We start from the raw sequence: 16,415 nt of genomic DNA, 5'->3' as shown, positions 1-16,415 counted from the left end.
AACTGACCTTGTCTGCAGACGCAGCCCGAAGAGTGTCACACACACGGAATTCATATCAGGCAACCTAGTTGTCCTGGTCATGTTGCTTTGCATTCAGAACATTTTTTAAATTAAAGGAAAAATGAAATAACTCCTTAAGTGGAAGAGAATGACTTCAAATTGGGACTCTGGGAGCTGAGCACAAAACATCAGACTGGCCATTGCAACCGATCTTTTCCAGTTGGTGACTAAGAATGGGCTGCAGGCCTCAGAGCTTAAACATAAAAGACCACGGGAGAGCTTGAGTTTCTTCAGCGCTGAAGTGAAAAGGAAACATTTATCTTGCTGCACCCATCCTTACAGTAATTAAAGTTGACTAGGAAAAAACCAGACAAGAGCCGTTTTATTTTATTTTATTTTTTTCCTGCAAACCTTCAGATGTTGCAGAATAATCTGGCAAGCCAGAGGTCATTCTGTCTTCCTTTGCTGGGATCAGGGAGGGCATTTTCAGTTGCATATTTTATCCCACCAACAGCAAAGGAGAAATCAGTTAGGGACTGGAAGCCCTTCTTCCTGACTGTCCCAAATTATGAGGCGTCGGCGGCCCTAATTGTTTTCCTTCTGTTCGGTGAGGATGGCTTTTGCGTCGTGTAATGACTGTGTCTGAGTCGAGTTTGCAAGGCACCCTGGCGAGTTTAACTTCCAATTACATGTCTGCTTTATGAGTCTTTACCTCCTTGAATCACGGATGGAGTTTGGTTGACGGGGTGCCAAAAAAACAGTTTATACAGTAGGATTAAAACAAACCAGAAAATGGAAACTATTAGCAATTCTGTCATTAATTACATTTGTGAATCAATCTGGGACACTTGATAATTGTTTCTCGTAAACATTTAAGTGAAGAATTCCAAGAAATGATCTTTGCTATGCAGTGGAGTAGTCCCAGTTTTGATGCCAAAGCCTTACTCAATTAACATTTTTCCGTCTTTAATCCCTAATGTGGTAAATGACGACTCTTGTCAGTGAGCCCCGCTGGCCGGGGGAGGAGGGGTAGGGAATGCAAGAACTAGAAAAGGAGGAGGCTTGAGGGGACACTGGCTGGAGGAGGAGCACAAGCGGGTCTTGGAAAGAGGAAAGAGGAAGTGAGGACCAGCGCCCCGCCCCGCTCGTGCAGGGTCCTTACCCACTTGCTTAATGTGGGGGAAGTGACCACCTTCACGCTGCCTGCTTCTGGGCTGGGTAGAGAAGGAGCGGTCTATTCCGGCGAAGTAGCTTTGATTTGTACCCCCCTTAATTTAGAGTATGGATAGCTCAGACCCAGGATGGACTGGAGTTTCACTTTATGCTGGTCGTGATGGAAAAAGGATTTGCTAAGCAAGCTAGCATCATAAAAGAGATCTTGGAGGACTATGTAACTTTCCCAAAGAGAATATACTCTGAAGAACTTAGCCAGCTGTCATCTTCAAACAGTCTTGCAACTCCGACGCTCTCTCTGTGTCCGGTTAAGGGCCCATCTAAGCTTTGGCCGGCTTGCTCCTTAGGGGCACTCCATTTTCTCTTACTTTGTGTTGCCATGTGGATTGAAAACAATAAAGCTTCCATTAGAATATGAATGTGTATATATGTCTATCCACCTAGCCATTCATCCATCCAGTGGTTCAATCTGATGAACCCCTTGGTATTCCTGCTTAAAAACCTTCTAAGGCTTTCAGTGTAAAAACAGTTAGAACTATTGTTGTTTGGAAATGTGATCTTCAGGAGAAAGGCCCAAGAAGTCTTCATTTGATCTTAACCAAAAGGCCCAGAAGCGATAGTCCAAGAACTCTTTGCTGGAAACCATGATCCTTGGATTTAGGCTTGGTTCACTCTCAGCCCCTTGACTTACCTGTATGCTCTTTGGCAAGTCCCTTACCACTTTCAGGGGCTCAGTTTTCTAATCTGTAAAATGGAAATTACTGGGCATCTTCACTCCCATCTCCCCCCTAGCCTTCGCCAAGGATTGTGGGATGATTAATAAGGCCTGAAAGCCTTATCTGTAAACTGTCAAGGGCCAATAGTATTTTTGGAATCAAAAAGGAGAAAAGAGGGCTTCTGGTAAAAGGTGATAAAGCAAAGACATTCTGCAGAAACTGAACACAAGCAGCAAAGAATGAAAAACACAAAAATAAATGCCATCAATGAAGCAGAAAACCTGTTCCATCCAAAATGGCAAAACATGGAGCGAACTTTATACTGCAGCGTGGGCTTGATTTTTTTTTTTTTTTTGTCTACCCGGCATTCTTGCCTTTGGAGAGCAAGCTGTCTTGCATCATGCTCACTCCAGGTTTAGAGAAGGGCTGATCTTATCTTCCCTGCCCACCTTCCCTGGGGGCCCCGGGTAATTATGTGGCCCCAGACTGGCCTTCCGAGTTCTCCAATCCACCAACCACAGCAGTTGGTTCAGAGGTGGGCACATGATCCAAAACAGGCCAGCTGAATTCCTCTCTGGGCCTTTTGCCAAAGCCTTTGAGGAAAGTGCTCTTTTAAGTTCATAAGCTGTAAAGATGATGTGGTCTTAGAGCCAACAGTAGCTATTTCATTGCCTTGTAGAGGGTGATTTTGAGGGGGGATGTGATGTATAAACAGAGCTAAAGAAATGGAGATAGTGACCAAGTTCAAGGACGATCCATAGATACCCCTAGATCCAGCAGTACCTGAGGCCACCAAGTCCACATCACAGACTGCTCTGTTTTGTGAACCACTATGTTCCTTGTTCTTTTTTTCTTTCTTTCTCCCTCTTCTTTCCTTCCTTTCCTTATTTTGACAGGGACAGCATGTAGTATTTCAGATTAGGTTTTTGTCACTTGAAATAGTGCAAGCAGGTGTTTTGTTAGCCTGCTGGACTCTACAAAGTATAGATGAAAACAAGGGGTCATTTGAGAGCAGACACTGACCTCCTCAGATCTAGAGCAAGAGACAGATTTCACTAAGAGTGAGTCTCTCAGTTCAGACAGGTGGACACCAGTAGTCTTTAATTCAAGAAAAGAGACTTGAGGGTGTGGGCCAGCCACGGGAAATATGGAGATGCCCCTGTTAAGACCTCATTCAGGATCTAGATGGTGAAAGGGCAGGGGGGTGGAGCTGAGAGTGATGATCTCCTCATTTCCTGGAGGCCAGCTGGTGCCTGCATGCGTACCTGCGTGCATGCCTGCGTGCGTGTGTTGGCAGGGGAGGGAGTTTGCTAGGTTAGAACTCTAGGAGCCTATCACGGAACAGATTTTTCCTATGAGTCACAGTAGTACGCCACACACAGACCCAGCGGCCACATGCTTCAGGTCAAGAAAAATGACAGACTTGGTGAATGGATGTTCAAGGAAGCTGACTCAAGTTGAAGCTGTAGAACACCTGATTCTCCCCCTCTGTGGCTCCTGTTTATTCTTCAGCAAATAAATGGCTCGGTTTTAAAGATAAATAAATAGGACAAGAGTTAACATAGAACTCGAGCACAGATAAATAAAACACATAACAAAAGACAGATGAAGAAAATGGATCACAAAAGGAATTGCCCTCTAAAATAAGAATTAAAACAATTTTCCATAGTGTCAAAATTTTTTTTTAAAGATTTTATTTATTTATTTGTCAGAGAGAGAGCGAGCGAGAGCGAGCAAGAGCGAGCACAGGCAGACAGAGTGGAAGGCAGAGTCAGAGGGAGAAGCAGGCTCCCTGCGGAGCAAGGAGCCCGATGTGGGACTCGATCCTAGGACGCTGGGATCATGACCTGAGCCGAAGGCAGCTGCTTAACCAACTGAGCCACCCAGGCGTCCCCATAGTGTCAAAAATTTTTTTTAAGAAAAAAGGAAAAAGGAGCTCTTCTTTGGGTTATAAGAATTCAAATTCGAGATTCTAAGCCCCCTAAAGAGATGAAAAATATGTTTGCAGTTCTCAAGAAGTGAAAGAAAAATGTATAAACATGGAGAGGAAAGTCGTATTAGAAATAAAGTGAGAATAAACACAGTTGAAAATGCAATGAGACGTGGTGTACAGGCTGGAAGCAATCCGACAAAAAAGAAATGAATGCGGAGATGGGAACATGATTAAAGCAACTGGGATAGATACAGGAGGCATGGTGGCACTTGTAGTCTCGTAGTCTTCCTCCTTTCCCCACAGCCCGTCCTAGTACCAGCTCACTTTCAACAACTACCTGCCTCGCACTCTTCCAAGCAATTTACATGTGTTAACTCATTTGATATTCACAAGAACCAACTGACAATGGAAGAGACAAGTTTCTGAAATAGCAGTTTGAATCTGAAACTCAGTGGACATATCAACTAAATTTTACACGGAGTGCTCCACACCAAGTACTCACAGCCATGTTCAGCAGGAGAACACTACCCGGGACGGTACACCCTCAATTAGTAACTGTTGATTGAGTGGATACATGGAAGAAGGTATCCTATGGCCAACCAGGCTGAATAAGCAAGTCACATCAAAGGAGAAAACGGCAGGCTGCCTCTGGCTTTATTAGAGCACTTCTCGGGGTCAGAAGACAGTGGAGTAAGGACTATGAAGTCCTACGAAAAGTAATCCAAGATTGTATTGCCAGCCATGGTGTTGCTCAGTAAAAAGGCAACAGATGTTTCCAAAAGTGATTGAACTTGGGAACTATATCATACATGCACTTTCTAGAAAAAAATTTAAAAAAAAAAGATTGTATGTATGTATTTGAGAGAAAGAGAAAGAGAGGAGGGGGAGAAGCAGAGAAGGAGACTCTGTGCTGAGCGTAGAGCCCACTGGAAGCTCATCTCTTGACCCTGAGACCAAGACCTGAGCCAAAACCAAGAGTCAGATGCTTAACTGACTGTGCCACCATCCAGGCAACCCTAGAAAACTCTTTTTCATCAAAATGATGTGTCAAAATTCAGAAATGAGGAGGCATTCCTGGTGAGTATCGACCTTATTTTCATAGTGAACTAAAACTCTGAAAATGATGGTTATGGAACAGAAACCTTAATGATGTAATAGTAATATAAATAACCCAGACTGGTACTTGGGAGGCAGTGCAATTAGTTCACTTGATAAGAGGGAATAGATTTGTCAGTAGCTACAGTCTGAAATTGAAATATAAATTTTAAAAAGAATATTTCAGCATTCTAATGTTTTTCATTATTTTTTTTTCTTAACTTCAGAGAGATCTTTTAGAAACTAATATCTCTTGGGAAGACCCATTCATCTGAAGTTCTGCAATTCCTTCAGTTTCATCTCAATTTCTGTTTCTCTGTCAAATTCAAGTAAAATTTATACTTAATACTTTAAAATTACAGTGACATGTATGGTATGATTCTGTTTTTATGTATCCTTTGCCTGCCCTCCCTCCAAATCACTCCTCTGTTCTTTTCTTTTCTCTTTTCATCTGAATATGTGCAAAATATGTCTGGAATGATGTTTACCATATATTAGTATTTATTTCTGGGTGGTGGGATCCTGGATGATTTTTTTAAAAAAATATCTTCTTTGTACTTTCTTATATTGTCTGGCCTTAAAAATTAATAAATACATCATTTTTTCAAAAAAAAATGAAGTCATTATTATTTGAAACAATTAAGGGTAATGTGGCTGAGAAACCGTTTTCCGTTCGGAAAAGAGAAGCACCGGCCAGAATTGTTTTGCAGATCCCACCTTGTTCGGCCGTTTCCATTTAACAAGCATTTCTTGGGAAGCAAGCAGAGCCCTATGAGGGCTCAGGGAGTGGGAGACAGAGAAATGGATCCCGCCCATGAGGCGCTTTCACCGCAGCTGCCTCCCAGCTGGCTTGCTGCTTAGGCGTGGTGGCCTCTAGAACAGCTGCGACACCCATCATGTGGGAGCTTGCTACAAATGCAGAATCTCAGGCCCCATCCTGGACCTAGGGGATCGAATCTGCTTTTTTATAAGACAGCCAGGTGATATGAATGCACAGGAAAGTTGGGAAAGCATTGTTCTGTGATTAACTCTGAAGCTGGCGTATGAAAGCGCATGCCCTGGGAGTTTCAGTGGGAGAGCACCTCATTCTGACCTGAAGATCAGGGGAGGTTTCCTGAGGTCCATGGGTTTGAGATGCCTCCTGAGGCGATTTTCAGCAGGGTGGGACATGGTGTTCTTTGCTGAAGGAGCTGCAGAGGTCGAGGGGTATCTGATCTGACTTGGTGGTGGCAGTTTGACAGAAAGGCAGATGGGCTGGTGTGGCTGGATCCTGGGTCCTGAGGCTGGAGGCTGCAGGGAGCCACTGGGAAGTTTCCAGGGGGAGACTGAGTCTGGTAGCGGAGTGAAGGGCCAGGAGAGGGGAGAGCCCGGGCCAGAGGAGCCGGTTGGGAAGCAGAGTTTGCAGCTGTTCTGGTGGAAGATGGTGAGTGTGTGAGCGCCCCATTGGGAGGGTAGGGAGGAAAGCAGAGGTGCGGGCCCGCGTCCACTCTAACGTGCTGGGGAAGAGGGCAGTCTCAGCCACTCTCCCCATGAGGAGGGCTGCGGCAGTGGGAAGTTCCGGGGCTTTTCACACCAAGTGCCTTGAGGCCGTGGGGCTGTGAAGGTTAAGGGAAGCATGAACCCATGCTTGTACTGGAAGCCAAGGGAACTGGAGCTTAACTAAGTGAAGCAAACATGGTTAGCTACAAAGTCATGTCGAATCAGGTCTCTGCAAGTAGAGTTGAAGAATAACCACCTCATGACAACTGAAAAAGATACTAAGGCTATAGGTGTAATTTTTAACTATGGAATTTTTATTTATTTATTTATTTATTTTTTTTTTTTAAAGATTTTATTTATTAATTTGACAGAGAGAAATCACAAGTAGACGGAGAGGCAGCCAGAGAGAGAGAGAGAGGGAAGCAGGCTCTCTGCTGAGCAGAGAGCCCGATGCGGGACTCGATCCCAGGACTCTGAGATCATGACCTGAGCCGAAGGCAGCGGCTTAACCCACTGAGCCACCCAGGCGCCCCACTATGGAATTTTTAAATCTTGGGCTGCAACCCAATGCTATAGATACCTTGGAGGACTTAAAATTTTGACCTTATGAACCTTATTTTGAAGTCATATTCTTTCATTTCACTGGGCTTATATATAACTGTTTAAGTAGAATTCTATTTTTTAACACTTGTTATTAAGACAGAATGCCCATGTTCTTAATATGTCTAGAAACTATGTATCTGGTGCTTCGGGCCACAAAGACATGATGAAGGGACCTCCCCTTCCCCCCACCCCAGCACCATTCCTTGGTGTGGCCTTCTCAAATCACCCGCAAAGAATCTTAAGAGGCGATGAACGGGGGAGGGGTAAGCAGCCTAAAACCCATGGGCCAAATCCAGCCTAGTACCTTTTTTTGTTAATAAAGTTTTATTGGAACACAGACATGTTCATTCAGCTCTCGTCTGTGGCTGTGTGCACACTACCAGTGGAGCTGAATTGCTCTAGAGACTGTACGGCTGCAAAGCCCTCAATATTTACTTCCTGACTTGAATCTATTTAACTTGAGTCTAATTCTAAAAATGAAGTGTCTTTTTCTTAGAGAAAGGGAAAGTTTGGCTCAAATCTGCTAAATTTTTCTTTTTATCCTATGCTTACAATAACGAATCCATTTAAAATTTAAATGTGCTTTAAAATTTTTAAATATACCTTTAAGATTTCCTTTCCCATTTTCATACATGAAATTTTTTTCCAAATGGAAATAAATTTATTGCTTTTTTTCCCCCTTAATTCCAAATCCTTCTTAATGTCTTTATAGTTACTGCTTTAAAGCAGGAGTCAACAAAGTCAGGCCGGCGAGCCACATCTAGCTGGCCACCTGCCTTGTTTCATTTTATAGCCCTTGTGCCAAGAACGATTTATACATTTTTAAGTCATTACATTTATTTCTTTTTAAAGATTTTATTTATTTATTTGACAGAGAGAGACACAGTGAGAGAGGGAACACAAGCAGGGGCAGTGGGAGAGGGACAAGAAGGTTTCCTACTGAGCAGGAAGCTCCATGCAGGGCTCGATCTCAGGACCCTGGGATCATGACCCATTCTGAAGGTAGACACTTAACGACTGAGCCACCGAGGTGCCCCAAGTCATAACATTTAAATGGTTACAGAAGTACCTACGTGGTAGCCTCCATTTTGCCATCCGGCCTGTGAAGTATAAAACATATATTGTCTGGCTTTTTAAGAAAAAGTTTGCTGACCTCTGACTTAATCATTATAATTGGAAAAACTGTCTAAATAGCAAAATCTGAGTTTTTGAATGTTTTAAAAGAAATATACTTTATTTCTTCCGTGTATATATGGTCCAGAATTAGACGTTGCCTATAGGACTGAGTGGTGGATGAGCACTAGTGACTCAGTCAGTCTGTGTATGGCATTGCCTTGGCTAGAGAGCTTGGTTCTGGTTATTCAGTGAAATGTGGGACTCCTGTAAGTAATTGGGAAGAAAAGACGTTGCTTTTGCTCTGAAACATGTTGGCAATAGATCAGGGACCTGGGAATGCCATAGCCATCTTGCCGTCTTCAGTGATCCCACCTGCACTGAAGGAAGGGCAGAACTGAGAGAACTGCAGAAGGATGGAGCCAACGCCCTGATCACACTATACCTAAAATCCAGCCTAGTGTTCGACTTTTAGGTTATATGAGCCAATACATTTCATTTACTGGTTAAGTCTGTTAGAATTTTTTGTTGTTGTTATTTGTAGATGAAGATACCCTAACTAATTAAATGGTGTTATTCTGCCTCTAAGAAGAAGTTCACAAAAGAGCTTTAAAGAATAATTTCTGGAATTATTTTATTGTTGGACATCAAAAATCATTGCACAAAAATTAATTATGGTCTGACAATTTGGAACAGGAAGCTGGGAAGAAGAATTATATTGGATGACTGAATCCAGATCTAGACATGTCTGATAGACAGGAACCCTTTGCCAAATATAACACTGTGAAATTTAATGAGTCCACTATGGATGGGAGAAATCTGCCTTAGTTGCGTATGAAAGAAAAAACAAGAATTGACTAATGTTGTGATGTGACCACCAAAACCACTAACCTATTCTTAGGCTGTGTTATTCAGAATCTCTCTTCACTATTCCTCAGCCGTATCTTTAGCTTGGTGCTGGGTTCCAGACTTTAAAAGGAATCCAGACAGAGTGATACTCGCTCAGAGTGACTGAACAGGCTGACAAAGAGATCTGAAACCACATCCTAGGAGGAGGAGTAGAAGTTTGTCAGTGACATCAGTGATGACACTGGCAATGATAAACCCTTACTGAGTACTTACTAGGCACCTGGAATTCTGCTAGCAATTCCACATTTTATCGTTTGATCCTCACAACAACCGTATAGAGTGGGTTACTAGAATTTACCACTCCCTCAGATGTAAGTGAGGAAACCAAAGCTTAGGTGAAAAACAGGCATGAAGTCACACAGCTAATAAATGCGATCATAATTAGCTGATAACGTAGCTAATAAAACCATGGGATTTAAACCCTAGGAGAGGACATTAAGTGGTGAACACCATGTTTTTAAGTATGTGGAGAATTATTGAGAAGAAGGAGGATAAATCTTTGTTTCCTGTGGCTTCAATTAGTACAGAGAACTGAGAAGGTTCTTGGGAGAACAGATTTCCATTAACTGTAAGTGCATCTGTTCTCTTCTTTGGCTGAGAGAAGATTTTCTTTTCTTGATGCCTCTCTCCCCACCTCACTCTGGTTGTGGGACTTCAGCTGTACTGCTTCCCAAACGCCCTTGTGGGGCTTACTCTGGTCAGGTGGTAGTTCTTCCTCAGCGTTCTTAGCAGTGTTTGACCTGTTAATCATGCTTGCCTTCCCAGCATGCTTGGGCTCTGTGAGAATATATTTTATTTCTCCTCTTCCTTTGGACTTCTTTTCCCCTTTTCTATCCTTTACATGAACATCTAACAAGGCTTGGACCAGAGATTCTGGTCTTTTCAGCCACAAACCTGATGACTCCAGCCCCTGTGTACCACTTGGACCTCTAACAGTGCTCTTTCCCTGATTTCCACAGCTCCTTTGCCGATCCTCCATTGTTCATCCGAAACTCAATATGGCAGACATCGCACGTGCTTCACTCCTCAAACTGTTCTACTCCCTAACCTTCCCATTTCTGTTGATGGCAACCCTGCTCTCCTGTTCCTCCAGACCTACCTTCTGCTCTTTCTTCTGCCTGAAATCAACCACTAGTCCTGTCAACTGTTCATTTGCAAGATCTCTTCAATGTTATCTCTAGTCCTATTGGCAACCCCCCAAGAATTAGTTCTTGCTACGTGCTTCCAAGTCTCCTAAATTCTCTTGTCACAACTCCAGAGCCCACTACCTTCTGTTTTAGAACCTATGACAGCTCCTCATTGCCCATCTGATGGGGCCATCACCTCCCCTGAGTTGCAGGCAACGGTTCCCACATGTCCCAGCAGAAATCTCCTATTCCTACCTTGCTGGCCCTGTGAAGTTATCCCCTGCCCCGAGTCTCAGGCTGCTCACATTCCTCTTTGCCTTCACTCGTGATCCTCCCCTCCTGAGGGTTGTGCTGTCACTTGCTGGTCCCGCTTTACTCTTTTAAGACCTGCTCTATGGCCTGTTTCTCCCTCTCACTCATCACTTCCTTCTCGGCATCCGTCTAGTTCCTGTAACCTGCTGGCTTTCACAATCTAGCCCTTGATTAGAGACTTCCTTGGAACTTTCCATTTTAAAAAGTTGCTGAGCTCCTCAAAGTAGCTTTTAGACTCCTTCAGGGCAATGCTTTGTACATTCTTTATCACAACAGCATCCAGCCCTGGACTATTCAGACAGGTTCTTATTGATTCAAAACAAAAGAGAAAACCAATATTGACTATGAACTTTTTCAGAGGTACCAGTCACTGTACTAAGGAGAGGCATTGCCCTCATGTCAACATAAGAAGACCAAGGCCAAAAGCTTAAGTAAGTTCCCCAAATCTACCCAGCTGATAAATGTTGGCCCAGGACCCGGTAGTTTGGGTTCAGAGCTTACAAGTTCAACAACTGTACGAAGATGATCAGAGCGAGTGTTCGTAGATCCCAATCCTGTGCTCTTCTTGAGAACCAGCAGGACCCAGCACTGCTGAGCTTTGGTATATACTAAGAAGGACCCTTCGTCTTTCTTCCTTTCTTCCTTTTTTTTTTTTTTTTTTAACCCCTTCCCATAATTGGGATACACAAATGTGTTAAATAGGGAGGCAACCTCATCAACATCCCTGACTCTGAAAGAGTGGCCCAGTGACTTTGGAAAGCCATGAGTTGAAAACTAGCTTGCTGGTGTTCAGTAGTTATTTAGGACAATAATGAAAAGAAGGCCTTGCCTCTATTGTTCTGCCTTTCTTATTATATCTAGGAGTGAGAAGTGCAAGAACTTCCTTGGCTTCACATCCTGTCAAACTTGGTATTTTACCTTCTCATGGGGTAGATTAGATCTGTTCCATTTGAATCTCAACTCTGAGAGCATTGATGCACTAGATCCCTTCCACATACTCTTCCTTTGATTGGCCTGGGACCCCTTGGTACCAGATCTATGTTTTTACATTGCGTAAAAATAAGGCAATTGTTTCATAGTATGAAATAATTGCACATTTTGGGAAAGATTAACTTGATCTTTTCTCTACTAAATGATATGAAGTGTTAAATCAAGTGTTTAAAAAGGGGGCATGTTTATGGGAAAAAATGGTGTTTGAAGAAGCTAGTCCTTGGGCAGCAGTACAAACCAAGGGCCAAGACACAGCACTAAGTCTATCCCCAGGCTCTTACTGCATTGGCGCAAGTGTGGGGGCCACACATGTGGGTGTTTTTGAGTGACCCTGGCCCCATGTATATGCATTCTTTATGATTTTGTTAGAGCAAATCTTTTATTTGATGACAAAAATTTGTTGTAAAACTTGCACTGTGTTTTATACTTTGGAATTGTGTATAGGTATTTATTTATTTTTAAAAAAAATTTTTTTTAAAGATTTTATTTATTTATTTGTTAAGAGAGAGAGTGCACCTGGGAGCCTGCTTCTCCCCCTGCAGGGGAGGCAGGGGGAGAAGCAGGCTCCCTGCCGAGCAAGGAGCCCGATGTGGGACTTGATCCCAGGACCCTGGGATCATAACCTGAGCTGAAGGCAGCTGTTTAACCAACTGAGCCACCCAGGCGTCCCGAGTGTATAGGTATTTAAATGTAAGTACTTTTAAGTGTCAGCTGTAGTTAAAGGAAAGTTGTATCCTTCTTGGGCAGTCTCTACATTAAATAAAACCTTAAAAACAAAACAAAACAAAAATCCAAACCAACCTGGCAATATAATCCTACTATTGGCCAACCGCTATTCTTTTATTTGGAACACAAAGTATTTGTCATCTGGAGGCTGCGTGAATTTACCTTCAATTTTTCACATTTCAATTATTTGGAAAAATAAGGAATTTTTCAAAGAATATTAACTGAACGCATTTTTAAAAGTGGAAACAGGGCACTCTGTGACAAAGTAGAAAGAGCTGTGAGTTGGAAATCGTGAGATCGGGCCTCCAGATCTGACGCTGGTTTGTGACTTGGGGCACATCCAACCAATTTGGGAACAACTTCCTTGTGCACAGGGAGACAGAGAGAAAGGGTCCCTTCCAGCTCTTAAATGCTAGTCTTTTGTGGGTCCGGCAGACCTGAGTTCTTTCTTATTGTAACAGTGACCTCTTGTGGTATATTTCCTTCATCAGTTTGTTTGGGGTTTTTTTCGTTTTTTTTTTTTTTTTTGGATTTACGAAGTAAATTTGGGATTTGTTCGTTGTTGTTGTTTCTAGTAACTGTATTTAATACTATGAAGCTGCTCTGTCTTTTTTTTTTTAAAGATTTTATTTATTTGACAGACAGAAATCACAAGTAGGCAGAGAGGCAGGAAGAGAGAGAGGAGGAAGCAGGCTCCCTGCTGAGAAGAGAGCCCGATGCGGGGCTCGATCCCAGGACCCTGAGATCAGGACCCAAGCCGAAGGCAGAAGCTTAACCCACTGAGCCACCCAGGCACCCCTCTGTCTTGTTTTTTGATAGATAAATCTAAGCTGGAAATCAGACCTTGATTAAAGGACTGTAGAGTGTGAAACTCCATCTTCTAAGTAATCCTCTGTGCTTTCTTCCCAATCTGCCAATAGCTGATTCTACTCGCAGAAAGAGAAATGCTCTGGTTTTTATGCTGAGCATTGTTGTATTCCTCTTCCTCCTAGGGACCAGGGGAAGAGGAGTTCAAGAGCCTCATCTTGTTTCAACAGCTCAGACCTGAGCCGACTGGAAACCAGAGCAGGTGAGGTGCACATACACTGCGAGGCCCCAGAACTTCACCTTCAGCATCTCCACTTGTAAGAAAAACATTTGCACCCAAGATGTCTCATGTTGACTCACTGTTTGAAAACTCCAGTCACTTCTTCCCACTTGGCCACGCATCAACATTTATTTTTAGAAATTTTTATTGTTTTCACAACAGTCTTAAAATTCTTACCATTATCCAGCTCTGGGGCCTCAGACATTTATAGATCATGGTCTTAGTGAGCATGAAAGAAACGATTTTGTAAAAGCATTCAGAAAGTTGCAAAAGTTGACATTAGCATAATTCTTGAGTTAACTGGAAGTTCAAAATCATTGTTCACTTAAGTGAAGGTATATTAATTGTGTGAAGACAGCCTGTGAGGTCTTTAATCTGTTTGAGAAAAAATATAACAATATTAGTCACAGGCTAGAAATGAGGCAACTTGTATTCATGCAATGAAATATAGCAGTCACGCTTATAATATCGACTGAAATGAGTACAAACAATATTACGTGAAAATGTTAAGTTGCAAAAACAGTGACATATGTTGTTTATGGAAACAGATCTATGTGGTGACATGTAAAATCCAACATGATAAAAATAACCCCCTGATTTAGAATGGTGGTAATCCTTGGAAGGAGAGGGAGGAGGAGAAGTGGATAGGGGGAGGCAACTGTATCTGTAAGGTTTATTTCTTCGAAATAAAGGGGAGGATAAAAATACCATTAGTATTTGACCAAACTATTTGTGGACACACAGGTGTTTGTTAGTTTTTCACACTTTTTTTTTTTTACAGACATGACATTCTATAAAACCAGACTAAAATCAGATTGAAAAAATGTTTTATTACTTTCAAAACTAATTTCTTATCACTAAAATGACTTCTGTGGCCAATAGGAGTTTCTGTAACACTCAGAAAAATCTTAGACTGATTTCCGCATCAGCATTGTTGCTAAGGATTTTACATGCACTTGCTAAAAACATCAGCCAATAAACATTGTGTCAAGTTTTTGTGTCCAGAACTCAAAGCTGTGGTTAAAAACTATAACCACTGAGACAGCAAAATCGTCAAAAACATGCTGAAATTTCTGCTTGACTTACCCAATTTCCTGTTGAATCATAATTTTTATATTTAGCAAACTGTGAACCTAGATGAAAGTGCTTTCTAAAATATTAGGTTGTTGCCCAAGACTGAGGCAAACTTTATTTAGTTTTTGTAGATTTTCAGGAGTAGTCACAGGATTCCATGCTCCAGTTGCTGGAGTGGAGAGTGGTTTAGTTATATAAAATGGGATTTCTGCAGAAAGCAGCGTTGGAGGGGGTGCCTGAGTGGGTGGAGGCATGGAAAGGTCATGGCTGGACACAACCACTTGCCATGCAGTTCTTGGCGGAGGGTTGAAAGGGAACCCTTACGCCACAGTGTCTAGCTGACTTCTGCTCTGAGAAGGAACAATCTTAGAACCATTCAGAAGGGCCTGTAAGGGCCTTTCCTTTGCCAAGGTTAAATAAGTGCTCTGTGATTTCTGGCTCACCCCTGTAATTTCACTTTTCCCGGGGTGAGCGCATTATTGATTTTGTTTGCCTTAAGAAACAGATTGATAATCATTGTTCCTCATAGAGCTGTTCTATTAAAGTGCATACTGCTTAGAAGGTAAAAATGCTGATTTGAACTTATTGGACTTGGAGTCTGTATTTCTAGTAAACTTTAAGTGTGCTGTAAATATTTGGTGATTAAGTTATTTATCTGACTTACTATCTTCTGGCTTTTCACTTACCTTGATATATGCTGACCGTATTCACATGTTCTAGACTTGGTCATGTACCTGGGACTATGACTAGCCATGGGTTAGGGTTGCTTGAATATTCAGGTTTACTTTTTGAGTCCATACCTATAATTTATCAAAGTTAGGGTAGACTCATAAAAGTAATGACCCAAAAGATTGAGATGATGGTCTTCCATCCATTATCTGCAGTTCTGAAATCCCCAAACTGAAGCTTGGGAAGGCTTGGAAAGCTGAAGTGTTTTTCGGACTCATGTAGTGGCAATGCTTGAGCCCAGCTGATGGGAAGCCAAGAGTCGTCTTTGTTTCATTCGTGTGAATTTGCATGAACCCTGCCGCGGGGTGCAGCCCCAGAAGAACCTACTCGGGGTGCTGTGTGTGTTACATACTGTGTGTGTTACACAGTATGTGCACCCTATTGCCTCATTAAAATCCAAAATTTTTGGATTCCCTAACCACATCTGGTCCAAAGGCTTTGGCTAAGGGATTGTGAACCTGTACTGATATGGACTGACGTTGTCCTAAAGACAATGCACCATGCATTTCATGAATTCTTCCTAATGGGTTAGACAAATGATGGGAAACTTTGCTATTAAAACTACAGACAACACACCTATACTACTGAATTACAGCTTTGTTGATACCCTCTGGCTACTTTTTCTGCTCAAGGGCTCCTCATGCCTAGTGTGCCTGGACCCCTTTTGGTGCCAGGGAGGTTTGAGAAAAGGCAAACCTGGACTCACTGCCCCCTGGTTCTGGGGGGGGTGGTATTTCTAGTGTGGAGGGTTCGAGGGGGGCCCATGCACTGGAGAGGATGGATAAATCGCATAGCTTTCCTGCTTCTCCTGGGTGATATCATCACCGTATGCTTGGGAAGTTTAATAGGTATTGTATGTTTTTTTTTCCTTCTCAAGAGTAGCACAAATGAATGAGAGGTTTTGGAAAATGTGGATCGCATAAAATAAATGACCCATAATCCCAGTACTTGGAGATGACCTTCGTTACCCCATTTTATAGAGGGAAAGTGATGCAACTTGCCCACAGTCGACCAGCAGAGCGAGGATTCAAACCCACACAGTGACTCTAGAACCTCTAGAACTCTTAATGGGCCTCCCTAGTCAGCTGGTTTCCACCCCGACCCCCGCCCCGAGTTAAAATAACCTAAAAATATGTAGGCCATATGCCTTTTCATTGTTCTCACTCTCTTCCCCTCTTTCTATGAAACCCTGATTTCCCTATTATTTCTAACTCTTTGGGGGACATTTTGGGATCTAGGCACCCATGGTGGGCATTTGATTGATTGGTACCAGGTCCACTGTGAGCAGGTACAGACTCTGAACCAGTATAGACCGGGCACCATGAGAGGGCCTTATGGGGAGGGAGAGA

At 42.6% G+C, this 16,415-nt stretch overlaps 1 protein-coding gene across 3 annotated transcripts in view; it reads left to right on the top strand.

Annotated features, from left to right (window-relative positions):
• The window catches only part of ARMC2 (armadillo repeat containing 2), a 111,395-nt gene that overhangs the window by 28,995 nt on the left and 65,985 nt on the right, over positions 1-16,415 (top strand). For all 3 annotated transcript variants that reach the window (XM_032338876.1, XM_032338874.1, XM_032338875.1), the window contains exon 6: positions 13,169-13,245. In XM_032338876.1, coding sequence (XP_032194767.1) covers positions 13,169-13,245 — 77 coding nt within the window. The remainder of the gene's footprint in view (positions 1-13,168; positions 13,246-16,415) is intronic.

The sequence above is a fragment of the Mustela erminea genome, chromosome 4, assembly GCF_009829155.1.
Source record: "Mustela erminea isolate mMusErm1 chromosome 4, mMusErm1.Pri, whole genome shotgun sequence".
Taxonomy (NCBI): domain Eukaryota; kingdom Metazoa; phylum Chordata; class Mammalia; order Carnivora; family Mustelidae; genus Mustela; species Mustela erminea.
The sequence above is the reverse complement of the archived record's forward strand: the minus strand, read 5'-3'. Positions and strand labels throughout refer to the sequence as shown.